Source organism: Cataglyphis hispanica, chromosome 14, assembly GCF_021464435.1.
Source record: "Cataglyphis hispanica isolate Lineage 1 chromosome 14, ULB_Chis1_1.0, whole genome shotgun sequence".
NCBI lineage: Eukaryota > Metazoa > Arthropoda > Insecta > Hymenoptera > Formicidae > Cataglyphis > Cataglyphis hispanica.
Window position 1 is genome coordinate 798048 of NC_065967.1, and position 27687 is coordinate 825734.

At 33.0% G+C, this 27687-nt stretch overlaps 6 protein-coding genes across 11 annotated transcripts in view; 4 read left to right on the forward strand and 2 right to left on the reverse strand.

Annotated features, from left to right (window-relative positions):
- The first annotated feature begins 223 nt into the window (after positions 1-223).
- On the forward strand, positions 224-13071 carry LOC126854441 (receptor-type tyrosine-protein phosphatase beta). 5 transcript variants are annotated; one of them, XM_050601186.1, is made up of 23 exons: positions 224-496; positions 1537-1645; positions 3574-3992; positions 4273-4563; positions 4676-4951; positions 5227-5490; positions 5688-6029; positions 6146-6466; positions 6815-7162; positions 7353-7643; positions 7748-7951; positions 8078-8183; positions 9314-9540; positions 9632-9708; positions 9921-10055; positions 10127-10249; positions 10344-10492; positions 10851-10986; positions 11221-11287; positions 11375-11470; positions 12101-12199; positions 12360-12419; positions 12492-13071. In XM_050601186.1, exons 3-23 carry the CDS (start codon positions 3587-3589, stop codon positions 12689-12691), a joined length of 4218 nt encoding a protein of 1405 aa, XP_050457143.1. In that variant the 5' UTR covers positions 224-496; positions 1537-1645; positions 3574-3586; the 3' UTR covers positions 12692-13071. The 5 variants fall into 5 exon arrangements, with proteins under 5 accessions (XP_050457143.1, XP_050457142.1, XP_050457145.1 ...); XM_050601188.1 differs by lacking the exons at positions 224-496; positions 1537-1645 and adding an exon at positions 2219-2686 and having other exon boundaries at positions 12492-12650; positions 12749-13071; XM_050601185.1 differs by lacking the exon at positions 1537-1645 and having other exon boundaries at positions 224-504.
- LOC126854466 (thioredoxin-like protein 4A) lies at positions 10433-14476 on the reverse strand. 2 transcript variants are annotated; one of them, XR_007688108.1, is made up of 6 exons: positions 14044-14476; positions 13805-13941; positions 13414-13574; positions 11355-11413; positions 10844-10905; positions 10433-10486 (listed from the first exon to the last, which is right to left on the reverse strand). XR_007688108.1 is itself a non-coding variant. In XM_050601239.1 (3 exons), exons 1-3 carry the CDS (start codon positions 14119-14121, stop codon positions 13361-13363), a joined length of 429 nt encoding a protein of 142 aa, XP_050457196.1. In that variant the 5' UTR covers positions 14122-14476; the 3' UTR covers positions 13078-13360. The 2 variants fall into 2 exon arrangements, 1 of the variants encoding a protein (XP_050457196.1); XM_050601239.1 differs by lacking the exons at positions 10433-10486; positions 10844-10905; positions 11355-11413 and having other exon boundaries at positions 13078-13574.
- Positions 14477-14583: 107 nt separating this feature from the next.
- Positions 14584-15844, reverse strand: LOC126854464 (uncharacterized). The gene is made up of 4 exons (XM_050601237.1): positions 15707-15844; positions 15342-15531; positions 14880-15113; positions 14584-14805 (listed from the first exon to the last, which is right to left on the reverse strand). Exons 2-4 carry the CDS (start codon positions 15492-15494, stop codon positions 14659-14661), a joined length of 534 nt encoding a protein of 177 aa, XP_050457194.1. The 5' UTR covers positions 15495-15531; positions 15707-15844; the 3' UTR covers positions 14584-14658.
- A 199-nt stretch (positions 15845-16043) lies between these two features.
- LOC126854446 (nonsense-mediated mRNA decay factor SMG5) lies at positions 16044-20835 on the forward strand. The gene is made up of 8 exons (XM_050601207.1): positions 16044-16292; positions 16738-16960; positions 17127-17291; positions 17399-17667; positions 17749-17929; positions 18027-19782; positions 19904-20239; positions 20490-20835. The coding sequence occupies exons 1-8, from the start codon at positions 16219-16221 to the stop codon at positions 20555-20557; spliced, it is 3072 nt and encodes a 1023-aa protein (XP_050457164.1). The 5' UTR covers positions 16044-16218; the 3' UTR covers positions 20558-20835.
- Positions 20836-21452: 617 nt separating this feature from the next.
- LOC126854457 (ubiquilin-1) lies at positions 21453-26638 on the forward strand. Its single transcript, XM_050601227.1, has 7 exons — positions 21453-22092; positions 22256-22454; positions 22599-22887; positions 23278-23934; positions 24030-24156; positions 24468-24600; positions 24942-26638. The coding sequence occupies exons 1-7, from the start codon at positions 21985-21987 to the stop codon at positions 25016-25018; spliced, it is 1590 nt and encodes a 529-aa protein (XP_050457184.1). The 5' UTR covers positions 21453-21984; the 3' UTR covers positions 25019-26638.
- Positions 26639-26782: 144 nt separating this feature from the next.
- The window catches only part of LOC126854454 (uncharacterized), a 28529-nt gene continuing 27624 nt past the window's right edge, over positions 26783-27687 (forward strand). Inside the window, exon 1 of the mRNA XM_050601223.1 lies at positions 26783-27484. The gene's annotated coding sequence lies outside the window, so the exon portion shown is untranslated. The remainder of the gene's footprint in view (positions 27485-27687) is intronic.

Here is a 27687-nt window from a genome sequence, read left to right on the forward strand (position 1 = left end):
AATGAATAATTTGAAATATTCTTGAATCTTTGATCTAGCAACTATTCACTGAATTTGCTAAATTTTTGAATAGTATGTTATAGGTAACGAATTATATACATGTTTCATGAGGGGCCTCTTAGAATAGGATCTTCGATCCGGATGCTTCTTTAGGGACCTATATTCTCGTGTAGATTGTATATAAATGTGTGCGTGGGTCCTACTGAGAAAGATCCCCGTAGGCACCATAGCCATGCTATTTCAAACGATCTTTGTGGGGGCAGTCCAGTGGCGGTCGCTGCGCTTTGAAGAAGCATATGGTTTCAAGTTCCGCTTCGTAAGCAGATGCCACCGGAGCCGTGGACCCGTATTTACCGGCTATATTCTTTTCGCACTTTATAATGGGCGATTCCTGTGAATTATTTTTTACCGCGATTAAGTGCGTTTATTAATTTATTTTTTGACTTCTGTCTGTGCGTCGTTCATCAATCTTGGAAATTTGAATACATGGAGAGAAGTATTCAGGTAAATTTGAGATGTGAATACATATATTTTCTTGAGAATAAAAGTAATAAGACGATCGCTCATAAAAACTTAATGTGAAATTCAAGCTCATATCTCTCACGTGAAAAGTTTTATAATATTGCATTTATATATGTTTGAATAAAATAAATTAATAGATAGATAAGATAATTGGCATATAATGGAATTTTAAGGATCTATTATTTACATTTAGAGATACTTACAAGACAAAAATTCTTAGATGACTTACATAGATGAAATATCGATTTAAATTAGAAATATTTGGAAATAAAAGATCATTTCTATTTTACCTTACTTGTAAAATAAAAACGATCTTTTATTTCCAAATATTTCTAATTTAAATCGATATTTCATCTATGTAAGTCATCTAAGAATTTTTGTCTTGTAAGTATCTCTAAATTTAAATAATAGATCCTTAAAATTCCATTATATGCCAATTATCTTATCTATCTATTAATTTATTTTATTCAAACATATATAAATGCAATATTATTTAAAACTTTCCACGTGAGAGATATGAGCTTGAATTTCACATTAAGTTTTTATGAGCGATCGTCTTTTATTAAAAGTATTTTTTTATCTAATTTAAATCGAATTTTATCTTAATTGAATTTTTATTCCAGACTTTGTTGCTGATATATTTAATATTTGTTATATGTATAGAATAAGTGACAATCTTCTTCAATGTTGCCGTTGCACGAGAATTTCCTACTCTTAAAATTTCATATGACAGTCGCTAAATTATTCTATAATTTAACAATTTATAATAATATAATATTTTAATATTATAATAATATTATAATTTAACAATTATTAATAAATAACATTTTGAAATGTAATTAATAATGATAACGAGGTAACAGTACAACGTAGCAGCGAAAGAAAACAAATTGAATTGATAAATATAAGCGATACGATATCATATGACACGATATACACACACACACACACACACATATATATATACACGCTTTCTTTCTTGTCAAAATGATTTACAGAGGCCTAGTTTTTCAGATAAAATTGTCATTTTTCCTATAATACGATAAGCACAAATAACTTCGAACTACTTGTGCTACTGTTATATTTTTAATGCAAATTGAAGCGAAAATAATCACCAATATATGTAAGTATTTACATTATCGAAATAAGACAATTTTTGATCAATAAGCGATATTTTCATCAATCATTTGGAATCGTTGAATCATTAAAATAGCGTACTGATTATTGTGTCAAATGAGAGAGTAAGTCGTTTTAATCATCAGATCGACCGTTTCAAATAATTGATTGGGATTCGTGAATTAAAATTATTCATAAAATATTCATGATTAAATAAATATTTTAAAAGTATTAATTGAAATTTATGCAAAAAAAATTTAAAATTTCTTGAACCACGAAATTATTATTGTAAAATAAAATGCAATCAATTTTCAACCAAAAAGATCGTGCATTTCTAAAAATTCAAGCTTTCTCAACCAAAAGAGATAATCAATAATCGATAATGCAAAAGATATTATCACTCTTCAAATCACTCTTCACTTTTCGAATAAAAAAATGTATGATTGCGAGACTAGCGCGGATATTAGTTCGCGGAATCAGATATTAATGTATCACAGAATTATCGATGAGAAATACAAAAATTGCGATTATGTTTGTTATCCTATCGTCCCGTTCTTCGCGCGGATGGTGGAAAATTAAAAAAAAAAAATAAATATATCGCGGGGGATGGATTGCCGGCGCTTGTATTTGATTAATAAAGTGGCCGCGAAAGAGTGCACTCTCGAACGAGAGTGGACTGTAGCCCTTTATCAGTGATATCAACTACCAGAGCGGAGACAAGCAACCAACCGAGCGGAAGGCTGTCAACGAGCGCAGTTGGGCAATGATTATCGAAAGCGTCAACAACGACAACGAAAGAGTGACTCTGACGTTTTACCGACAGTATTATCGAGAAAGATCCACAAACCGATGATATCGCGTGCGTAAATTATCTTTTCGCGATCGACAGTGTGCGAGTACTATTCCTCCTTAATCCAAGCTGTGAAGACGCCCATATTAATCGAACCCGGAAGAATTTAGTGTTTTACGGAGTTTCAGTGATAATTCTAGTGTCCGGATTAATGATATTAATAAAACATTAATGTCCTGATACATGATACATTAATATGTGAGACTATTTCTCATTGTATCAATATTCATTAGATATAAGATTTTTCAATATTCCATGTTCTCAAGAAGAAATTTCAATATAAATTTTATTGAAATAAAAATAATTTTCATTCACTCACTAGAGTATATATGTAACTAGACATATATGTAAAGAGAAAAAATTAAATTCTGAAGAGAAGAAACTCATCGCATCCTTGTATAATAATCACGCACATGCAATCTTTTCTCGACAAGCGCGAAAGGAAATAGATATGACCGCTGCGAATCATAACTTTCCAAATCATTTCCGCTCTGTGTTAATCGGAATGCGCTTCATTTTAATGGAAATCTTTAGCTCTTGCAGCGATGATACTCGCTTAAAATATTGCGTTGCAACCTTTATTAGAAAAAAAAAATTATATTTAGAATTATATAAAAATAAAATTGGAAAAAAATATGAATCTTTGTTATTTTAAAGATATCTTTGATCTAAAATAATTAATATAATATAAATTTTCAGAAAAAAAAGAGAAAGCATAAGTAAATAATAAAAATATAATAAAAAAAGGGCGAAGGCAAATTTTTTTTTTTTGATATTTTAAAAGAATGATTGATTCTCTTTATATATTTTGGTTTGATAATTGATAAAGACTAGTAATATAATATTTAATAAATTAATTTATAAAAGTTTTTAATTTTATTGAAATTATTTTACAAAAATATTTCAAAATAATTCAATACGTATGGCAGATTATATATAATTGTTGCAAAATATATTACATGTTTTAATAATATAAAAAAATTTTACATGCTTATAATATATATCGATTTATTTTTATCAATGATGAAATCAAGATAAGACAAATCAATAATTTTCCATTAGTAATCGATTTTTTCTACTTGCAGCATTTAATAGAATATGATCCTTGAAAACTTCTTGGTATTATTCATTGTCGTTTTCTGCGCTTTTTGCGACGATGGTGCATCGCAAGAGACAACGATATCGACTTTTGAATCGAATTATGATTCTGGATCGACGATAAATCTTATAAGTTACGATACTGAGTCAGCGAAAGATATTACAAATTTCTCGAGTAACGATTCTGAACCTACGGAGAATCTTACAATCGCGAATTATGAATCTAGCAGTGAATCCACTATCAAATTTATGACAACTAATTCCCAGCTAGACACCGATGATTTTTCATCGTCTTCGATTATCGATCAGACAACGCAATCAAAGTTTACTACTGTCGTATACGACAATGTGACTCTTATGGATAACAGTACGATTTGTGATCCGATGTGGCCAATAAACGCAAGCGGTAAAGCAATCTTCAGAAATTATTGACACTTATAAGAATTAAATATGTTTGTCGTGTCTCACGATAAAGTTTGCATAAAATCATTGATAAAAGTTTCAATAATGATAAAACATACAATACTCTTTTCTTCATAATTTTTTATTATTAAAATCTCTAATAATACAATATATAAAAAAATTTTCTTAATTGTTCAAAAAGATATTAGCAATTATTTTATGCAGAATATTTTATCGTGAAGCATCCTGCTTATTTGTATCTTATAATTTTTTTTTGTTTTTAGTGGATACAAGAGAGGTAATTGATTTGAAGATAAACAATAAAAGTACAGAATGGATCGCTCTGTCATGGGAATCTCCCTGCAATGATGCGACGGACTCGATGTCAAATGTCTCGATAATATATCGGATTGAGATATGCGTTGGAGAAAACTGCAACCAGACAAATGAAACTGATACATGGTACAACGCCACTGATCTCGATCCGTGTACATCGTATACATTTACCGTAAAAGTTCTTACAGATTGTTGGGAATCTGATGGAGTCACTCTATCGGAAACAACAGATTATAATAGTAAGTCTACAATTGTCTTATGTCTAATGTACATATTCTCATTCAAAATTAAAAATTACACTAAAAAACTCAATCGATATTCTCTTTATCAATAATCTCTTCTTCTTTTCAGTTTCCGAAATTGGAGATGTGCTTGATTTAAGTGTAAACGTCAGCGTTCACACTATTCGATTAACTTGGCAACCACCCGTAGTACACGAAAAATGCGTGTCCAATTATTTTATTATACAATGCGTCGCGAAACTTTGCAACAACAGCACGGTCCTCGCTACGAATTACATTGCCAGCAATCTTGAACCATGCACGCGATATTATTTTACTATCAAAACGATAACGCAAACTGTACAATCTGCCGGTGTAAACAAAACTGTGAGGACAGCTTCACCGAGTAAGTATAAACTGCTTCGGAAATTGAACAGAGAGTGATTGACAGTAGCATGTTATTCCTCTTGGAAAAAGTTTGCACAAATCAATATTTAGCAGTCAATACTTTCTTAGCAAAATTACTTACGAGAATATATACTTTTCAATATATCTTATTTAAATAAATTGAATTAAAACTATGTTAAAGTAGTACTCTCTTTTTCTCTCGTTATGCATTTAATTTCCGTTAATTCTAGGAGATTAGATTTTTGACAAATCTGATATTTTGTCAATTTGCAGAGTTGTTAGAGGTGCAAAATTTGACGATAACATCTGGAAATTTTTCGCTATTCGTCGAGTGGAATCCGCCACAATATGATACACTCTGCCTAAAGCATTATCACGTAACTATAAATAAATACTTTGACGAAAATACTACGGAAACGAGCATACAAATTCCGAAATTGCACGCTTGCGCGACATATCAAGTATATGTAAACGCTGTGAATAAAAACGACGTTGATGGAAACACAGCGACTAAAAGCGGTACCACACTTGAATCCAGTAAGGAATTTTTTTCATATCTGCTTATTTTGTGTGTGTGTGTGTGTGTGTGTGTGTGTGTGTGTGTGTGTGTGTGTATGTATATATGTATATATATTTTGCATATTTTATGCTAAATATTATCTAAATTCGAGCATTGTATTTTGTTCAAGTATAAAGATCCTATTTTTAATATCAAAATATTCTTAATATTTTAGGAACAAATCCACCAGAATCACATACTCCAAGCTTACCGATTAGACACGTTAATAACATAACGATAATCTGGATGATCAAGAAAGAAAACAATCAATGCATATTGGAAACTATAGTAACTATATGTAATGAAACAGGAAGCAATGGGAGTGGTTACGAACCTGAGGGTAATCATGCTATAACGCAAATTGATAAAGAGAAAGCTGCAGCTTCCATTGTTGTTGTAAATACGACGGTGGACAATCTGAGCCCTTTTACAAATTTCATTTGCTGGGCACATACTGTTAATGCAGCAGGATACAGCGAATTAAGCCACGGGATCAATGTTACGACACTGGAAAGTGGTGAGCGTACATTATTATTCTCATCACGTTAATAATATTTCAGTATAATTATAATTAGTTATAGTATGTGATTTTTTTAGCTAGCATGTTAATGTAACTCCAAATTATAATTTCAGTGCCATCTCCTCCGAAATTTATGTTCGACAACATTACGGACTCGCAATTCACTTTGAATTGGGATCCGCCAGAATATTTGCCTGGTAATTTAGAAGAATTTGAGATAATAATTAATTGGAAACCACTTTATCCGATTCCGAATTGGTGTCCTCGTGAAGAATCGAAGAATTCTATAAAACATAATGTAAGCGGAAGTACATTTGATTACAGTTATCTCGAGGCAAAAGCATATACAAACTATACTGTATGCATGAGAGCGAGAACAGGAGCAGGATGGAGCGATTGTAGCATTTCTCAAAATGTTGAAACCGATAGCATAGGTATATATTATTTTTATCATTGTATTTCATTATAACAAAATTATTATTATCTTTTAAAACACTAAGATATTTTTATATATATCTAATATTTTATGTCTGCCAAATATACGAAATAAAAGTATTTTTTTGTTATAAATAAAATTTCGTTATAAAAAAAAAACATAGAAATAATTTGAGATAAATAAATAGTTGTTGACAAACAACTAATTTTATTAGTAAAATATTGATGCAATTATATATAAAAAATTTAATGATTTTAAAAATATAAATACTTTTACTTCTCTCTGCTATTTTTTCTAAATGTTATTTAAATATATTACATTAAATATTACGTGTTATTGTATTCAGTTCCAGAGGCAATATCGAAATTCAATTCCTCGTCCATCATTATTAAAGAAAATTCGCGTAATAGTAACGTATTAGATACAATTGTAATGTGGGGCCTGCCGTGTTCTTTAAACGGTGAATTCGAATTCTTCAATGTATCGGTTTACGGTACTAGAGACAAATACCCACCTCATTCCCTTTACAAAATACACAAATGTATGGAGTACATCGACAACGATTATATGTGCTTGATAAATCTCAACGAACTGAAAGGAGAGTACAATTATACTTTTTCGATATCCACCAAAGTTATGAACGTCGATACTCTCAGTAAACCAATGAGTGAAAAAAAGCTGTATCCTGCCGGCAGTATGTATGAATATATTTAATTCAGAGCTAGTATATAATTCAAAACTTGAACCATTTTTTATTATATCAATTTATTTACTTTATTGTGCCGTTATTTATAAGATCTAACAAACATTCTGTATACGATGTAATCGTATCTTCTTTATTCATAATGAATGTTATAATTTAGAAGATCCTTTTTATGTTTTAGTACCACCACAGCCTGACGATGACTACATCAAATCGATTACCATAGATCCGTACAAGGCGCGCAGATCCACAACTACGGCTTCTATCTTACTACCCTTGTTCCCCGATACCAACGGCGATATCAAGTATTACGCCATCATGGTATCGAAAAAGGGATACAATAATGTTAAATCAAGCACGAGGTTTGATCTAAAGAATAAGATTTGGCCGAATGTGTCCTCCTGGGAGGAAGCGATGATAAAGAAATTCTCCATAACGTATCAAGCGACATGGCCGCAATGGGATTCTTATCGTAGGTGATACATTTAAATACACGGAGATATAGAACGACAAAGTAGTGAAAAAAAATCTGAACATGCGTATGCATTGTTAAATATCTGTAATTTTTCTATTTAGGGAACCACATTGCTGAGTACGGTAACATAAGAGCCATCAAGTATACAATCGGTGAGGACATCGACTGCAAGGAAATCTCGTCCAACACGGACGAGCAATTGTATTGCAACGGACCTCTTAAGCCGGACACGTGGTATCACGTTAGAATGAGAGCGTTTACTTATGGTGGTTACACCGACTCCGACGTATTTCTGATAAAAACGAGTGAGTACTACTTTGTGTCATTTTCACGTATAGTCTCGATGATCAATCTCGCTCGTATGAACATCTTACATAATAAAAAATACTCATTACTTCATTCGTTTTTTTTTTTACATTTTGCAATATTAGACGCGGAGCTGAATGTTGCTCTTGTGATTGGGACAGTCTTCGGAATTCTTGTCGTTGGAATACTGATAACGATGATGTTGCTTGTGCGAAAATGCTCGCCATACATGTAAGTTATTACTTTGATATACTAGAACAGACGTAATCGATAATGTGTATAATGATGAAGATAATTGACTTATTATTTCGATTAAACGCGACATTTTCAATTCATGCATCTCGAGCTGTATCATCATCGGAAAATCCTTTCTATAAAAGTAGTATTAAAATAAGAAAAGATATATAAAATTTCTGTAATCGCTGAAAATTCTAAACTACAACAATGAATTGATATGAGATTATTAATATTATTTTGAGACCAATCGAAATCCTATCGCGATGATGTGCCATATGATAAGCTTGAAACGGACAGGTACACGCGTTTATGAACAATGATCAATATTTATTCCATGACTCAGAGGAGAACTATATAGCTGTAAAGAGTGAGCAAGGTCGCTCGATGCACACACGTCTATCATAGCTAAGCACGCTAAGATATACAACGTATTGTGGACTCAGTGTACGACGAGGTGTCTGTCGCGAACTATCGCGAGTTCAAACTTCGAATCGAGTATTTTTATCATGGATATTTTTAAACGGGCGAGAGAGAAATGCAAGTGAATATAATAGAGATATAGAGTATCTTTGTAATAGAGCGCTATAAAATTCCTCGCCGTGAATTTGGCTATGACTCTTTCGACCTTCTGGAGAATCGAGTCAGTATATTCGTTACTAGCCAAGTGCGTATGCTTATTGCGTAAGTTTTTTATTGTTCCCCTACTATAATGAATGAATCGCTACCGGCGGTGTCTACCTACAGTAAGAAAAGATATGCATATATAAAACACGAATGCTATTGCGCATCTATTATGTTCTTCATTACTTCGATGACCTTCGTTGAAGCATTAACGAAGACGTTGATCCCATTCAGTGATTACTCTTGTAATCCCTATTATTTTATATACGTTCGCACGTGTGTGTGTGTATGTGTGTGTGTGTCTATATATATTATTTTATTATTTTATATTACGTATATATATATATATCTCATATTTGTATAAAATTATTTATATTTTATATATCTTATTTTGATTATTTTTTACACATTTATTGTTTAAATTTACAAGAAAATATATTCACGTAATATTTTATTAATTTATATGTCATATATAAAAATTCACAATTTCTATGTTATTTCAGAGTGTTGCGAAGATTTTTGCATTCTGACATGCCCGGTTCGCCTGTACCTGCCCCGTTCACTAGAAAAAAATTCATTAGCCATTGCCAACAATTGGTCGACAATCCTGGAAAATTGAGCAATGAATTTCGACTGCTTCAGACTCTCAGCGTCGATTTACAAATGCCCACAAACACCGCCTGCTTACAGGCTAATCGAAAAAAAAATCGCTACTCTGACATTTTACCCTGTAGGAATACTCTTATCTCTATTTTTCGTATACATGCGTACACACACATATATATACTTGCACGTGGATTAAACATGATTCATACTTTCAGATGATTTCTCAAGAGTAAAGCTGGAAGTGATAGATAACGATCCTAACACGGATTATATCAACGCATCATTCATCAGGGTAAGCACTTTATATGATGTATGTATATAATGCGTACGATCTTTCTTATCAAGAGAGAGAAAATTGAACAAATTTTTTAACAAAAATATAAAAATTTTATAAAAAAATTGTAACCGATTAAAAAAAAAAGAGACTTTTCTAATTTGATTTAAATCAAAATTGTATATTTAATGTAAATATTCATGCAAATAGTTTTATATTTTACATTTCAGGGATACACGGGAGAGGACGAATACATTGCTTGTCAAGGTCCAAAAGAGGAAACTACTTATGATTTTTGGAGGATGGTCGATCAATACAATATTAATATTATAGTTATGCTAACACAGTTGGTCGAGAAGGGCAAAGTAAATTCTTCGATTGCCGATATAATTCACACAATATTATTTTTATCGCACATTGATCCGCTTTTTTTCAGGAAAAATGCCATCAATACTATCCGACTATTAGGGAAACTTTCCGATACGAGAACATGACAATACGATGTACAAGCGAATTAGATTTTAGGACACATACCCAAAGAACACTTGTATTACAAAAGGTTCAGTTTTTACATGAATAACATATTTATAAAAAGCTATATAGAAAAAACTTTTATGCGCAAAAAGTATAATACGAATAATAAAATATTACAGGAGAATAAAAAAAGAAATATTACTCACTTGCACTTTAAAGATTGGCCTGATCACGATGTTCCGGAAGATTTTGACGCAATGATTAATTTCTGTCAAATTATACGTCGCAATATTAGTGCCAATAAAGGTTTCATTGTCGTTCACTGCAGGTATAAATAAATATAATTTAAACATCGTAAAACAGCATAAATATCCATTTGTCGACTATAAATTCTTATAAATTTTTGCTATCAATATGTTCATTGTAAAAATTTTTTTATACGCATATTATTATCTATATGTAAAAAAAAATTACATTATTTCTGCATGAAAAAGAATTGCTAATAAAATGTATATTAATAGAATCTGTATTAAATGTTTTAAAAAGTCACATTCACATAAATAAAAATATCGTTTCAAAATATTAATAAATGGATTAATGCTGTTTTGCATTTTAATTACAGTTGTTTTAAATAATTAGAATTGTTAACTTTTTAATAACAATAAAAATATTCTTATACCTTACAGCGCAGGCATCGGTAGAACAGGAACATTAATAGCGATAGATATTCTCCTGCAACATCTTAGAGATAATAGAAAGTTAGACGTCTTCGGTACTGTATATAGACTGCGACATCATAGAATAAATATGGTGCAAAGAGAAGTAAGTAAACTGCATTATTGTAAATGTTTGGTTTTTAAGCTAAAACGAATTGTAAAACTTACAAAATTATAAAATCGACATTTTTGCTAAGAAAACATTAAACTTTATACACATTTTATATAGATTAGATAGTCACATTATCTATTTTTCACCAATTCTCTAAAACACGTGCTGCATATTAATATTCTTATGAACATATTGTATAATACAAAAAGTTCATGTTCATATTTTCAGAGTCAATATGCTTATATATATAATTGTATAAAGCAAGTACTCAAGAATCCCTATTTTTTAAAAACTTGTAAGTATCTTTTATATGTTATCCTCATATAACACATATTTATCAATTAAATATAATAAAAACTCACATGATTCTATATTCTTGTAGATAAACCACCACCCGTTGATCCAATATACGAAAATATCTCTAAAATCAAAGATACAACGAATTCAGATACAAATCTAGTCAACAATCTTGAAACATGTACGTAATATATATATATATATAAATATATACACACACTTTGTATTCTCTACAGAATAGATTGGAGATTATTCTTTTTAGTATTATTAATAGTATCAAAAAAAGCACGGTAGTAATAATCTATCTATAATCTATCTAATAATTAATCTCTCTATTTTGTACTACAGAATGAGAGTCTCTTCTTCAACTATATCTAATACGTGATGAGGTAGGAACAAATGCTTGGATTGTGATCTTTTCCTGCTATGTTTTCACCTGGTTTCGCTTTATTTAATCATTATCTATTAGTTTTATCTCTTAGCAAATAATATTCTCTTAGATTAACACGCTTATATGCTCATTGCCTCACTGCATGTGATTTGAGAATAACTTTGTAACACATTATTCATTTTGGTCATTTAAATTGCACAGTGATGTGATATGGAACGAATGAACTGTATTATAATTCAGTAATATTTTTAGGAATATAATATTAAAGCAAAAATTTGTTTTCATAAAAAAATTTATTCTAATATAAAATAAATTTTTTTTTTAATCAAGGTTCTATATTGCAAAACTATTTATATTTTTCTATTCCATTATTATTTAATATAATGTGTAATTAAAATTGTGTACATTTATTTGTTCTAGTAAAAAAACATAACTCCATATCTATGGAATCTCTGGAATCAATCTACAATCTCTTTCCTTGGTCAACAAAATACCAAAGAAGAAACGTAATAGATAGTGGTAAGATTGGAATAAAATCTCACGAATCTAAACTGTTATATGTTATACTAAAAATTAAATGGCGGTAAAAAGGAACGCAACTCTGTTCAATACTACTCATATGTATACATGCGGTTTTATATCGTGTAAGAGATTTTAGTTTGTGTAATTTTGCTTTAAGGTTTGAGACAATACAAATCAATGGGTTCCATAAATATAAAGACTCGTCACATTTCTGTAGGTCAGTAGGACAGATTATATATCAAAATTAGTTTTCTTGTAAAAACATTGTGTTGACAAATGTTATCTTTAGGAAAATCCCGAACTTTGGATTGTGTCATTTATAAATCACTAAACAATTCATCGTATAGATTAAGTAAAGAAAATTTAAAACAGGAAAATTTTCCATTACTAACTTGTTCAAGATCAGCACAAGATATACTTGGCGATAACACGCAATATGCAATGAACAGTAAGCCTTATATGATTTTGTTGAAATCTTATGTTGCATGAATCATGCATTATATTTTTTTCACAACAGTGATTTATGAAATCTATATTTTTTTGCAGACATGTGAAAGAGATGATTGAGTTATATTGATGATTGTAATTTACATGTGTTAAATTATAATAATCAGAGCAGGTTATACTCGGCCAGAATATAAATCATAAATATATGTAAATAAACAATATGTTGACAAAAAATTTATAAGAATTCTTAGGATAGAATATAACTTTATACATTCTTTAAATACACACAAATCTGTGCGAACATTCCCATATGAATGTATATGACACTAAAATGTATTAAGTAATACTGTACCAGCATTATTATCAGATATTATTATCTTAAACAATCTCTAGTCCAGCTAGAATTGAAAAACATTAAATAATAGAAGCAAAGAAATTAGAACATGTAATATATCCATATGTCCATAAGAATTGTATATACATTTCTACAGCTTGTAGAATTGATATATTTTATACATGTGTTTATACTTATATTTATTTAAGATATATGCATACCACCATACAATTACAATAGAGAATGTAATACATTGTTTATTCAATCACACATAAATTTATTAGATTTTCGAAATTTGCAAGTCTTTTTATTTTTATGTACAATAAATAGAATATTAATCTTTATCAATAATAATATCAATGTATTTCCTAAATAAATTAATATCTATACTTAGTAGAATAATCTTTAGGTGAAACTACCAAACCTCTACCTTTTCTAGCACCTCGATACACAGTCTCGATGATATCAATCATTTCTTGTTTATCTTCTAATGTCCAATTTATTTTGTTATTGTTTCCAGTGCCCAAATCTATCATAATGTGTTTATTTCTGAAGAAAAACATCACTGTACAAGGATCGTACAATTCGTACCTATAAAAAATAATATTTTGTATTATTATATTATTATATTTTGTATTATCATATTATTAATCACGTCATGTTATGTATAATCGTTATTCTTACAATCCATTTTTATTAGCTCCAATTAGTTAACTCAATTTTATTTTAATTAGATTTATCTCTTTTAAATTTAAAAATTAATTAATATAACTTTAACTAGTTATGACTGTTGATGAATCATGCTATAAATTCATACATACATTTTATTAAAATCTGGTACTTTTGTAATATCCACCAAATAAATAACAGCAAAGTTCTTAACTTTTTCTGCAATATTATAGAGCACTTCATCCATTTTCATACACATTGGATCCCAATCATGTCCAAAGCGAATAACCTGTAAAAAATGTTATTTACAATTATGGAAATTCTAACTTGGAATAATAATTCTGTTGCAGTTAATTTGAATTTGAAGGAAATATCACACTGAAAAACTCACCACCACTCTATCTTCTTCTGATAAAATTGCTTGGTCAACTTGATAACCGTTTTCTAAATGCGATAACATGTACGACATTTTGAGATATGTGTAAAATTCAAATATGGATAGAAAAATTGAAATTCGCTATTGCAAGATTATTCAATTTTATTTTATATTCTACGCTCTTAAAAATCACAATATTACATATTATCGTATAAACAAAAACAAAAGGATTTCTCTTCTTAACCGTACTTTTCAAAACATGATATGTGTTCCGCGATTATAAAAAAACTATTCAATTCAATATGAGACATATTTATAGGCGATGTTCCATTGGTACAAATTTTCGTGGAACATATCGATTGGTTACCAAATAGAGAATTTCTAGGGTTCCAAAAATTTCTTACTACAGCAACCAATCAGTAGTTTAGTGTACGACAAATATTACCTATTAATATTATCGACAGTCAGTACACACTACCTTTATCTTTTTCTAGAAAAAATTAGGTTTTGTAAAAATTATTATTTATTAAAATTATATCTTATAAAGTAGAAAAATACATTTATGCTTTTTTATCTTTGATTCAATATAAATTAATCATTATTTTACATCTATACAGAAAATAAAATCCATTATGCACGATTGAGTAAATCTACATACGCTTCCGCGATTAAATCTTCTTCTTTTACTGATAGTGCTTTCATAAGATCAACAGCAATCTTCTCTGCGGTTTCCTCGTCGCAATCTGATAAATTCTTATCATCTGATCGCATCATTACCTATATTAACACATCATATCATTAAAATTATTTATTTTTAGTAACAAAGCTTTACAATAGAAAAATTCACAAACCTCTAATTCTATAAAATTGCCCAAATTATCAACATTATCAATGTGTATTCGTGTTTGCCCAACAATATATATATGTCTTGTCTTTTTAACAACCCCTGACACACCAATGGAACTCGACAAAATATGTTCCATTAAGTTTACAGTATCTGCATCGATGGATGCTTTGTCATAAAGAGATATTTTCGGTCCTGCTGTATTGGGTCGCATGTAGGAAATTAATTGTGCAGTACCATCCTATATATCACAGAAGAAAATAAAAATTAATATAAAAAAATAATATAGCAATGCAGTATAATTTTTAAATGATTTGAATTTTTAATCTTTAAAAAAAACCATTCTTGAACAATATATAATATTTATGCACAAGTATATTGTACAATTGTTTTGCGAAAAATATGTTCAATCATTTTTATATGCTGAATAGATGTATTGAATAAGTAATTAAATAATAATCACTCTTACCTCAAATTTTCGTAATTTTAATCTTGATTTTGTTGCATTAAAGAAAATATCATGCTGCGTTATTATTTGTCCATCACTATTACTCAATTCTTTGGCTTTTAAAATAGCAAGATCAATATCCTGAATTCTTGCTTTTATCTCAATATTTTTCATTTTTATAATTGTTGAAATTTGTAGAAATCAGCTTAAACTTGTAAATAAAATTTATAATAAATAAGAATTTTGCAATATGCTTATGTGCGATTTACTTATTGTTAGTGTGTTGTTTCCTTTTTTTATAATTTTCTCAAAAGATGAGCTTCACGTTATTATATTTATAAAATATTTTAAATCCTTTTTTTTTCATGTATCTATTGTTTGTTTACCTCTTATTATACTTTTCAAATATCCACAGTTCTCAAACGTAATTCTATGTCATGATGCACGAATATCTAGATGCGGCTCACCGATGTGTATTCTTTGTAGATGAATTCCTTTGATCCCAATATAGATATAGAAAGCACGAATTGCTTTTATCCAATCTGCAACGTAAACGAAAAATACATACTCTTATTTCTTCGCTCTGATTGGTCATTGAAACGCTTTGAAGTGTCAAAACGGAGCACGCTCAAGGAAGACGGCCGAGTGGTGGGAAAGATCACTTCAGACTCCGGACTCCGACATCTCTAGCATCACTGCACAGCGGAAAAAAGAAAGTGGGCATTTTACGGATAGCAAGGACACAGCTGGGGGCAGCCGCGCAGATAAGCCAGCGGCACCGACGACGGGCGAATGTCGAGCGAATTTCTCAGCGTGCGAAGGAGATGCGCGTGTCAGGAGACCGCGGGGAAATGAGTAAGGACGAGTCGGCCGATACGTGGGTCATGAGTCGCGCAAAATGAGGAAATTGTGTAACGCTACGGTGGAGGCCCGAACAACGGACTGCCTCGAAGTCACGAGACGTCTGCACAAGTAAGTGATAATCATGCGTGCCATTCCGTCCGTATCCACTATCGCGAAAGTAATATTCCTTTTTAAAAATAATTTCGTCGCTCTGTGAGTGTAAATATTTTCGCTAACACATCGTGAAAGAGCGACGAAGGTGACAAAGTCATTTTGGAGAGATGTAAACCTAACCCACTGTTCTATACGCGCCATGCTTGTTTCTTATCATTCGCACGTTTCTCGAACTTTATGAAAATTTTGCGCCCTCTACTAGATACGATTAATCTATTTTTAGTCGTTAAAATCTCTAATTGTACATTTATGTACCATCTCTCTTCCAGTATTATGTAATAATAGATAAATATATAAAAAAATCACAGCTAAGCATCTATTTTTGATAAAGATCTTGCATGATATTATGCAAACATATTAATTAATTCTTTAATAAAATAATATGCATTATATTTGCAAGGAGCGTGACAGAGATTGTCAAGAAATTGGATGAACAGAAAAATCGTGCTCTAACAGTAAGCGATATATTTGTCCCATCAGGAGAAGTGTTACGTGTGAAACTTAAAGATTACTGTGAGAGATTGATATTGAAAGATCCTGTTGGAAATGTGCATAAAATAGAGGAATTATTGTGGAGGAAAGCCTTTTATGATGTTGTTTATACAGCCAAAAAAATTAGAAAGGTAATATTAATAATCTAATATATTAAATAATAAAAATTAACAATAATGATACATGTGAAAGAATAATATCATGTTATGAAAGAATATATAAACATTGTACTCATTATATTTTATGCAGTATTACATTTTATATCAAAATTTTTTTCTAATTCACATTATGTTTCAGGGTAATATCTGGAATGATTCGGAAAAAGCATTATTGTCGGTTCATTTGGCAGTGGGTGTGGGATATTATCATCATTTGATACTCAGGCTACAAATAGAATATGATTTAGACCTTGTTGGTGTTGTTGATTTTGCATTCATTCAAAATGAAAGTGTTTCGTCATATGTAAGTAAACATATGGAAAGAGTAGATATCCGTAAATTTTTTTTTAATATGGCGATATAACGAGGATTATAAATTAAATGATATTAAAATAAAAATAAATTTAATAGGCAAGAACTAAGACTGGACAATTTAAAACTCATACCAAGGAAGTTAAACAATGTGTCATGCGTTTGATCCATCGAAGCTTGGTATGCCTTGGAGACCTGACCAGGTACAAATTAGAATTAGATTCAAATTGGGATCCAATGATAGCAAACAGATATTATAAAATGGCTATAGCCATTGATCCAAATATTGGTATGCCTTATAATCAGCTTGGTACTATAGCGGGCAGCAAAAATTATGGATTGGATGCAGTCTATCATTATATGAAAAGGTTGATATTAATAATAAATATTAATACAAATAATATATAAATTATTTTTATAAAAATTACAATCATATGATTATTTTGTAGTGTTTTATGTCCTGAATCATTTGAAGGAGCAGAAGGGAATTTAAAGAGAACCATAATAACTCAATCTCTCTGTACAGATGAAAACAATTCTGTCCATCACTGTGTGACGCGATTATTTTCTTTATTACGTTTATGGGATTATGAAAATCCAAATTCTGATAGAATAAATCAGGAATGCCAGGTTTGTAATATATACAAAGTGAGATATTATCTGCCGCTAATTTTGTATAAATATTTTTCGAAATTAGGTTATAATGGTGCTTAATTTTTTTCTATAGGATCTTTTAAATGACATAGAGAAATGTTTAACAATGGAACAAATTGAGCCAAATAACGCAAATTGCCTTGAAAATATGGATAGTATAGAGACATATCTTCAACATTGCAAAAACAGACCAACACTTTATTTAACAGATGACATGGTGTTTAAGATTGTGACAATATGCTTAATGTCAATTTCTAGATTAAAGAGCAAAGAATCTAGCGAAGTGCAGGGTGTTGTTGCTATAACTTTGGCAATACTATCACAATTACTGGAATTTATAATAACGAGACTGCAAAACATTGTCATAGACATGGCAGTGCCTGATACAGAAGCAATCGCAAAAGCAGATATGTATTCTACAAAATTGAAGAATGCACAAGGAAGTCAAGAATCATTCAAGCAAAAAAACAATAGAGATTATACAGAAGGAGAAGATTCTGCTCTGAGCAATGACAATAATGTACTCAACTTAGATGAAACTAACAAAGCAAAATTATCAGATAATAATGAAATCGCGAACAAAGGCCCCAAAAAGATTCGCGACAAATCGAAAAGTCTTCTCAGCAAATTGCGTAGACGAAAAAGGAGAACTAGCTCCGATTCGGACGCAAGCGATATAGAACAATCGACGTTGGCATCGTCCAGCGATGAGATCAATTCAGATGTGTCTGAGACAGAAGGGGATGATGCATTGAGCGAAGAAAATGCCATATTATCAGATGATAATACCGACGACGAAGAGCCATCACCAGCGAATAATATCCAGAATGCAGAAAACATGACGCAAAAAGAAATGAACGGTCACGTTAGCGATATCGCTAACAAAACGGATAATTGCGACGGAGGCGATCATTTAGTTAATGGCAAGCAGCACACGACTGATCAGCAAACAGATTCAAAAACGATAAGTGATAAAGATTCCGTAACGAATTCCAGCAGCGTTGTAACGATCACGACGAACGCGAGCTCAAGCAGTACTTTCGAGGACAACAATCGCTTATGCGGCGTGAACAATGTTGTCTGTTACACGGCACAATTGAAGAAGCGGAGCTTAAAACCGGACGATATTCTAAATATATTGATCGACAAGGAAATGCTTATGTCTATCAAAGTATGCTGTGATTGGCTGCGAAGTAATCCAGACATTGTAAGGATATGTGCCAAGAGAACATTGCTAAAACGTTTTACAATCTTATTGAATTTGATCAACATGGACACCGAGGCTCTCGTACGAAAAACCGATGATTTTACGATTCTGTCGAACATGGAGAAATTAAAAGAGTACGTGAAAACGGTACCTCTGCCAGAAGATATTGATCTCAGGGGATTGAATTTGCTGGAAGATGCTCATAAATCTCTCGATTGGCAGATACTGCGTAAATATAAAATGAATAAGCGGGAGGAGACGCTTCTGAGAGCATTGAAGCTAATCGAATTTGGACATCATCTTAGTTCTGTCGAGAATTCGGGTGTGCAATACGATCAGACGGAACGATTATTCGTGGCGACGGATCCATGTCCCTCGAACGCTTCAAAAGTTATCGGTCTAGACGAAAAGAACTTCGGGCCTGAACATTCGAAGGGGAAGCTTATGAGACATATGGGTAAATTATGGTTAAAGGCCGAGGTTCGAGCTCTAGAGAGTCAGTTACGATCTCGATTGATGTCGCCATATCTCGTACCCGATCATGAAGCGTTAGCCAAACATACACCGGCTCTTAAGCGCTTAGTATATGCCAAGAAGTTTATAGTGGTGATTCCCGCAGTTGGTGAGTAAATTTATTGAAAAAAACATAAAGGAAATGGAAAAAAAATATCTCATTAGTGAATTTAGTGATACATTATAAACATCATTATTGTTTGATGTACTGATGTTATTTCTATTTATAGTTGTCTCTGCTTTGGACGAAGTGAAACGCGTAAGCGCCCAAGCGAGAGAAGCGACGCGATGGTTGGAAACACAATTGAGACGTGGCTCAAGATTCTTGCGGGCGCAGAGACCTCACGAACGTTTGGCGCTTCCATTGATAAAAGGACCAAAACCGAAGGACAAGGAGGCATGGTTATTTTTCCAGATAATAGAATGTTGTCACTATCTTACTCAGCAAGCAAAAGTTGGTTTCACCAGTGACGGAGAGACACCAGTTGTAACCCTCTTGACTGGTTGTAATTTGGATGACAGAAAAGCTTTGACTTTTAGTCCCGATGGATTAGCGAAAAGTGCAGGTAGTTATTCTTTCCATTTCTTTTTTTTTCCTTATTTTTAGAATTAATTCATATTCATTAATTAATTTATATATAATATATATAATTAAATCGATTATCTATGAAAAGAAATTTTTATATGGTATTTTCAAAAAGTATATGTCCTGACTTCAATTATAATTGTCATTATACTATCATTTTAAATTAAGAGAAATTGAAATTTTTATGGCAAAATATGATATTTGGTTTGATCTACGTTTATTTTATATAGGCGTTAATCTGGAGCATATAGAATCGTTTCAAACAAAGTGGAAATCGTCGGTTAAAAGCCATGGTTGAGCAAAAAATCACATGTACGTGATCATCTGCTGTTATTCTCAGTCGATTCTCAGCCGATCGGAAGGCGAGCACGGCAAGAGGGTTGGAAACCCACGCATATAAAACGGAAAATTGACAGAGTTGTACCGCTATAAAATCGGTGTCAATAGAATGTCCTTTTCCATCACACGCAGCAAAACTCTAAGTAATAAAATGACAATTTTTCTCTTTCTAACCATTCATATCGTCATTTATGTTTAAAGGAATTGTATTTTTAAGTAAACGTTTTTAAATAATTAGACACCAATGTATTCTCATCAGCCCTATTATCTGTCCGGAGAATTGTAGCTGTTCATAGATGTGAATTAATATGCTATTGAAGAACAGGAAGCATGATTTAAGCAATATCCATTCATATCTATTGAAGCAAGCGAAAGGAACTATCTAAACGCTTTGGATAATATTAATTACTTGAAATGTATTAACCTTGTAGATATAAAAAAAGATAAGTAATAGTGTTGTACACAGATTTGATTAGTCGTCATTAATTATCAGCAGGTATTTTCGCATTCAATGCACTTTCATAGCTCATTTAATTGTAAAAAAGATAATGTGCAAGAAGGAAAATGTTTATACACGATATAGATATATATTTATACACCATTTTGAAATCGTTTTATAATGTTTTTATCTTAGATAATATCAAAAACAATCAGACAAATGTAAACTAAATATTTATCGTGACTTTTCGAAATACGTAGATATATTTGGAATGATATGAGTCACGTGCGTCGATTGTTGCGTACATGTATGACTAGTGAGAATACACCACGTATCCGGCACACGACGTCGCTTGAACGCGTATCATCTCGATGGCGTCGAGCGCGCAGGCGCGGTGCCAGTGCTTTCGCGTTGCGGTAGTGGCAGCGTGACATAACCTAGCGGTTCTTGCGTTATCCGTTGTCGGTTTACGTAGTTCCACGGAGGTGCGATTGTGCGATCGGAATTTGGTCTCGCACGAAGACGGAATCGCGGTGAACGCGGTTCTCTTGCGTGACTCACACCACCGTCAGCCGCATGTTTATCGTTATGGCCGAGCACGGAATGACGCGATACATATTGGTGCATGTCGATCCGGCCGCACAGTCTGTCTAGTTTCGCGGGCCCAGAGTCTCGCAGGTGAAAAAATTCAACGTAGTTCCTTATCGCTGCGTCGGGCGCACGGGACGTTCGGATCGCGAGCGCGAGGGAGTGTCATCGTCGTCGAGTCGCGGGTGTCCGTAGTCGAGATATATTTACACGGTGCGCAATTACGTGGTTGTGAGTCCGAGTGAGAGAGACTGAAAGAAGGATAGAAAGAGAGGAAGAGAGAGAGAGAGAGAGAGAACGAGCGTACGTACCGAGAATCGCGCGAGCGTCGAAAGTAACGAGTCATCTACCGATCCAAGATGGCAGAAGGCCAGCAGGAGGGTGGTCCAAAGAAGATCACCATTAATGTGAAAACGCCGAAGGAGAAGCAAAGTGTGGAGATCGAGGAGAATGCGACGATAAAGGATGTAAGTGCGTTGACGATAAACGTCGTTCTTCCCGATACCATTCGACGGCTATCGCTGCCCTCGTGGCGCATTGCTAAACATCATCAGCTGTCAAATGGATTGGGTTAGTTTGATACTTCATCTCTAATCTATTCGCTTTTTTTTCTTCGACACGCACCGGCAGTTTAAGGAGGCAGTCTCGAAGAAGTTTAACGCTCAGGCCGATCAGTTATGCCTAATCTTCGCCGGCAAAATCATGAAAGATCACGAGACACTCAGTACGCACAACATCAAGGATGGCCTGGCGGTACATTTGGTGATCAAGGCACCGCGTACCGCATCTACGCAGAATCAGGAGTCAAATTCGACTACGCGACCACAGGGTAATAATTTGGTGAAAGACTGCTCGTATTTATTGAGAATATTAATCATATTTAAATTTTAAATATGTAAATATGTACATATATAAATCGCACAAAGGAATGTTTATGATAATATTAGAGATATTTGTAAATTTTTTATTGTAGCTGATGTCAGCGCTAGTCCATTTGGTTTGGGAAGTTTAGGTGGACTAATGGGATTAGAGTCTCTTGGTATGGGATCAGCTAATTTCATAGACTTGCAGCAACGTATGCAACGGGAATTATTATCAAATCCGGAAACAATGCGTCAAGTGCTTGATAATCCCTTGGTCCAAAGTCTGATGAATGATCCAGAAAACATGCGCAACCTGGTTACTGCAAATCCTCAAATGCAAGAATTGATGCAACGTAATCCAGAAATCAGTCATATGCTAAACAATCCTGAACTTTTACGGTAAGCACAAAACGTGATTGCAAATAATTCAAATCCATATAATTAATTTGAATACAATAGCCAAGTTACATATATTTCTATTTTATCTTTTTGATCATTTGATTTACAAATGTGTACAGCACGCATGTATTAAAGTCTCTACTTTATATCAAATATCTATTTCAAATAAAAAATTTTTCAATGTCTATATTTTATTAAATTGTTCAAATTTTTCTTAGTTTTGCACATTATTCAATTTACAATTTTTTTCTTTTTTGTATCTTCTTTTTTGTATTTGTTAATTTGTTTAATTAAATTAAATTTATTTGTTGAATAAATATTTCAAAATTTGAATTTAGATTACGTGCTTTGCAATATTGCACAATATTGCACATGAAAATTGTTTATTAGGCAAACGATGGAATTGGCACGTAACCCATCGATGCTGCAGGAATTGATGCGCTCGCACGATCGAGCTCTATCTAATCTAGAAAGCATACCAGGTGGCTACAGCGCACTACGTCGCATGTACCGCGATATACAGGAACCGATGTTGGCGGCAGCGACGAATGGTCGTAATCCCTTCGCTGCTTTAGTGGAAAACAATTCCTCTAATCAGGATGCGCAGAATCCGCAACAAGGCCAAGAAAATCGGGACCCGCTACCGAATCCGTGGGGTCAGAGCCAGAATGACAGCAGTACAGGTCAACAGCAGGGTCAGAGCAGAGGTCTGCTAGATTCACCGGGAATGCAGAGCCTCACGGCGCAGATGATGGAGAATCCGCAGCTGATGCGAAACATGTTGAACGCTCCGTATACGAGATCTATGTTAGAGGCAATGGCGGCCGATCCGGCGATGGCTAGTCGGGTGATCGCGGCGAATCCTTTTCTCCGCGGCAATCCGCAGATGCAAGAACAGATGCGCGCCATGATGCCCACCTTCATACAACAAATGCAGAATCCGCAGATACAAAGCGTCGTAACCAATCCAGATGCCTTGGCCGCTATCATGCAGATTCAGCAGGGTATGGAGCAGCTGCGCACCGTCGCTCCCGAACTTGTGGAAAAGTAAATTTTTTCGTTCTCACTAATATCACTAATGTCATGAATCAATATGTTGTTGGCGCGTGATTATAAGTGCGCGTGTGTATGTGCATGTTTAGTATGGGCCTCACGGTTCCACCTGCGACTACAACACCGAACACAAGTGGCCCGAACCCCAGTGTACCGACCAGTCAACCATCGGACACCAATCAACAGGACGCGTTTTCTCAGTTTATGGCACGTATGGTAAGAGAAATATTATTAATATCATTTAAAATTTATTTAATCTAATATTATATTAATACATATTTAACTTCTAGGTTTATAATTTAATATATTTTTTTTAATATATAAGGAGCATCTTGAAATAAATAACTACTTTTTTAAAACAATTGATTTAATTAATAAATTTATAGATACATGTAATGTAATTTTTTTCAATGCAATCAATATTTTTAATAGCAAATGAATATAAAATGAAATATGCATATAATAAAAATATTTCTTATATAGCATTATACTTGTGTCTCAAATCATATTGTATCTATGTGTGCTAGGTTTCTGCAATGGCATTAAATCAAGGTGTAGAAGTTGACGGTCAACCTGTACCTCCACCAGAGGAACGTTACAGAGCACAGCTAGAGCAACTTACGGCTATGGGTTTCCTTAATAGAGATGCTAACTTACAAGGTTAGAGTTAACACAGTTCTCTTTCTTTTTAAATTTTTGTATATTTTATATATATAAATATTTATAATTGATATAAACAATTATATTAAAGTGCTTTTCGTTTTATTAATGCAAAGATCATGGAAAGATAAATAAATAATTTTTTTTTTTATCAATATGATATTTTATATTTAATATAGATAGATTTTTTATATCATGTTTCTATATATAAAATAGTTAACTTCACGTTTTTATTGTATAAATTAAATAATGTTTTAATATAACATTTTATAATTTAATATATAGCATATTATGCAATTCATATTTAATAATGCAAATATATCATACTTTTATTTTTTCAGCATTAATTGCCACATTTGGAGACATAAACGCAGCAGTTGAGAGACTACTCTCTAATGGACAATTATCCATGAGCTAACCACCAATCTGTAATACTGTTATTCCAATATTACCTTTAATTTTGTCCTTATTTACCTCTTACGATAAATGTGGGAGATATATAAGGTAACTGGCTGTCGAAAATTATAAACTTATATCCCTTCCTCTTCCTTCTCTCCCCTTTTCTTAATCCTGACGGAATACACGCTACTCACTCGTTCAATTTGCAGTTTTTCTTATTTAGATCCAGATTTGTCTGTGTTTTAGACGGATAGAAAAATGTCGATGGTACGGCCATTATTATCATCATTTCACACAATTAGTTGTTCACTTTTCTGAATCTTTGTTCTTGATCTATGTATCAACTTCGATGTGCTCTAGGTATAGTCGATTTCTTATATTCTAAGATTATTGAAAGAGATTCCCCTCTATTCTGGAATCAATACCTATTCTGGTTGTACGGATTTTAATATATTCAAAATAAAAGTATGCATATTGTTTTTCACTTTTTTTCACTATGGTCACATGGCTGGCAAATATTAGTAATAGGGTAGCAATGCAAAAAAAATTAGTTTAGACGCTAAAAAAGCTGATAAATAAAAATCTAGAATAGAGGATCTTAGAATAGAAAAAATTGGCTGCAGCTTTGTCAATGTCATTTTTTCCGTGTAAATTTCTTTACGAAAGTATCTACGAGCAGATTACGAGTAGAATTGTAATACGATCATGTTCACAACGGCATTCATTACTGCATATAACTTTATGACTATTTCTTAGAGACATGAACGGAATCCTTGCATGAAAAATATAGATTGCCGCTATTTAACGAATTCGCTTTCTCGACTTTATCAATCGATCGAGAGTGTATTCCTTTTGCTTTCAGATATCCTGATATACTTGTAATCATGTAGCGAAAATGTTATTTGTACGTTCCAAATAAAAAAAAGGAAAAAAAAAAAATATGAACGAATATTGGAGTCAACTGGAATGAACGTAATGCTTTTTGCACGGATTTCTTAATTATTTTATATATTGTACATATAAAAAAAACATACCTTGGAGTATTGACGAGATTTGCGCGTTATACTCGAAGAGCACGATTTGACGATTCGTTCTACAATACGTTTTCCAGTAAGTTTTATAGATATCGTGCATATATCAAGAAAGATAAAAACAATGGCTTTCTTTGACTCACGTACTGGTGTGCACTGTCTCTTTGTTTGGTTTAATCCGATCGTAGCATACAAACTAATATAATTAAGCGTTATATGTCTTGTAATACAAATTTAGAAATTTGTAGCGTGACAATGGAAAAACATACGGCATAGATTGTTTATAGAGGAATGCGCGCGGTAAAGATCGAGCATACAGGATTATATATGATGTGTGAGCTTGGGAGACACACTCTTAATCGTCGGTTAGACTTAAAATATAAGGATAAAGAGGAAAAAAAAGATGATATGTATGTTGTAAATTATCTTTATTGGAGGAGAGGAACAGTTATATAATTTTAATATTTTTGATTGTAGGATTACGATAAATATCCATTGCGCATTATATTATCTTTTATGTGTATTCATTAATAACTTCACTGAAAGACGAGACATTTCTGCTGTAAAAGCGATTATATATTACAAAATAAAGTTATGGTTGATTCTTATTCACTGATACACACAGCTATCGGACACTCCCATAGCGTAGTTTATTATCTTACAGCAAAATTTGATGTTTGACAAATGTCAATTTTGAATTATAAATATTTAATTCCATATACGCGGCTCCGATTTGACGTATGTGTGTGCGTATGCGTGCGAAAATATCAATTTTATGTGATATATCATTTTCTATATGATCAAAAAATATTTCTGCGCAATGGCTCGTGTTTCTTTTGGTACGCGGTTGATCAATTTTCCCTCCTCTCCTCACCAGCGTCGCGTCACGCAGTGCGACTGCGCGGGCCGAGCAGTCTGTCCGAAAAGATCCGAAGTTAGTCGTCGTTGGGCGCTTCGGCCGCTCGGTTCAGTCCGCGCGTAATCGTGTAGCGTGACGCGAACGCCGGCTCCGAGACAGCATCTGCCGCTCTCGCGAGCGAGTTTCGGTTGACATTTCGCCCCGTGAGAGACCCGTTGCCGAGTCTGCGCGTATATGCGGTCGGTATGTGGGCAGCCCTCGTTAACCTGGCCCTCGTTGGCGGTTGATTCGGGCATCCTCTCACGTGCGAATGTTTGCGCGCGCAACTTGGCGTGTGCCTGTGAATAGTTTCATGTGTGTGTGTGTGTTGGTTTGAAAATTTGAAAAGCGACATGCGCGAGTGCAGCGTATAAAACCGCACGGTGCAGGTGCCGCGGGAGGAAAAAGGAAGAGAGAAGTGCCATCCGCGTCAATCGGATTGGAAAAAAGATTCGCACGTGACGGAGAGACGTAATCTCCTAACCGATCATCGTACTACTAACTACTACTATTCGTCGTCGTCGGCGATATAACCCACAGCGGAATGTGGCACGAGGTGAGTTAGCTGCCCGCCCGGTTTCGCTTCGTCCCATCAGGGACGGAGAGTCCGAAGAGCGAGCTTCTCCTTTGCTATTTCTCTATCTCTATGCCTGTTTAAAGTTATTTTTTTCTCGAGAGAGCATATGTACTTTCAATTCCTTTCGCTCAAATGCCGCGGATAGACAAAACTTGGGGAGACGCGCGAAAACCTCTTTCTCT

What these genes read in the sequence shown, in the direction of transcription:
- LOC126854441 (XM_050601185.1), top strand. Translation starts at nt 3,587, where the DNA reads ATGATCCTTGAAAACTTCTTGGTATTATTCATTGTCGTTTTCTGCGCT. An exon ending in CGAAAATGCTCGCCATACAT is followed by an intron (nt 8,184 to 9,313) that starts GTAAGTTATTAC and finishes ATGTTATTTCAG; the next exon opens with AGTGTTGCGAAGATTTTTGC. An exon ending in AGTTGGTCGAGAAGGGCAAA is followed by an intron (nt 10,056 to 10,126) that starts GTAAATTCTTCG and finishes GCTTTTTTTCAG; the next exon opens with GAAAAATGCCATCAATACTA.
- LOC126854466 (XM_050601239.1), bottom strand. Translation starts at nt 14,121, where the DNA reads ATGTCGTACATGTTATCGCATTTAGAAAACGGTTATCAAGTTGACCAA. An exon ending in CAGAAGAAGATAGAGTGGTG is followed by an intron (nt 13,942 to 14,043) that starts GTGAGTTTTTCA and finishes CATTTTTTACAG; the next exon opens with GTTATTCGCTTTGGACATGA. An exon ending in GTACCAGATTTTAATAAAAT is followed by an intron (nt 13,575 to 13,804) that starts GTATGTATGAAT and finishes TATTTTTTATAG; the next exon opens with GTACGAATTGTACGATCCTT.
- LOC126854464 (XM_050601237.1), bottom strand. Translation starts at nt 15,494, where the DNA reads ATGAAAAATATTGAGATAAAAGCAAGAATTCAGGATATTGATCTTGCT. An exon ending in TAAAATTACGAAAATTTGAG is followed by an intron (nt 15,114 to 15,341) that starts GTAAGAGTGATT and finishes TGTGATATATAG; the next exon opens with GATGGTACTGCACAATTAAT. An exon ending in GCAATTTTATAGAATTAGAG is followed by an intron (nt 14,806 to 14,879) that starts GTTTGTGAATTT and finishes GTGTTAATATAG; the next exon opens with GTAATGATGCGATCAGATGA.
- LOC126854446 (XM_050601207.1), top strand. Translation starts at nt 16,219, where the DNA reads ATGAGGAAATTGTGTAACGCTACGGTGGAGGCCCGAACAACGGACTGC. An exon ending in GTCACGAGACGTCTGCACAA is followed by an intron (nt 16,293 to 16,737) that starts GTAAGTGATAAT and finishes TATATTTGCAAG; the next exon opens with GAGCGTGACAGAGATTGTCA. An exon ending in AGTGGTGATTCCCGCAGTTG is followed by an intron (nt 19,783 to 19,903) that starts GTGAGTAAATTT and finishes TTCTATTTATAG; the next exon opens with TTGTCTCTGCTTTGGACGAA.
- LOC126854457 (XM_050601227.1), top strand. Translation starts at nt 21,985, where the DNA reads ATGGCAGAAGGCCAGCAGGAGGGTGGTCCAAAGAAGATCACCATTAAT. An exon ending in CTCAGTTTATGGCACGTATG is followed by an intron (nt 24,157 to 24,467) that starts GTAAGAGAAATA and finishes TATGTGTGCTAG; the next exon opens with GTTTCTGCAATGGCATTAAA. An exon ending in TAGAGATGCTAACTTACAAG is followed by an intron (nt 24,601 to 24,941) that starts GTTAGAGTTAAC and finishes TTATTTTTTCAG; the next exon opens with CATTAATTGCCACATTTGGA.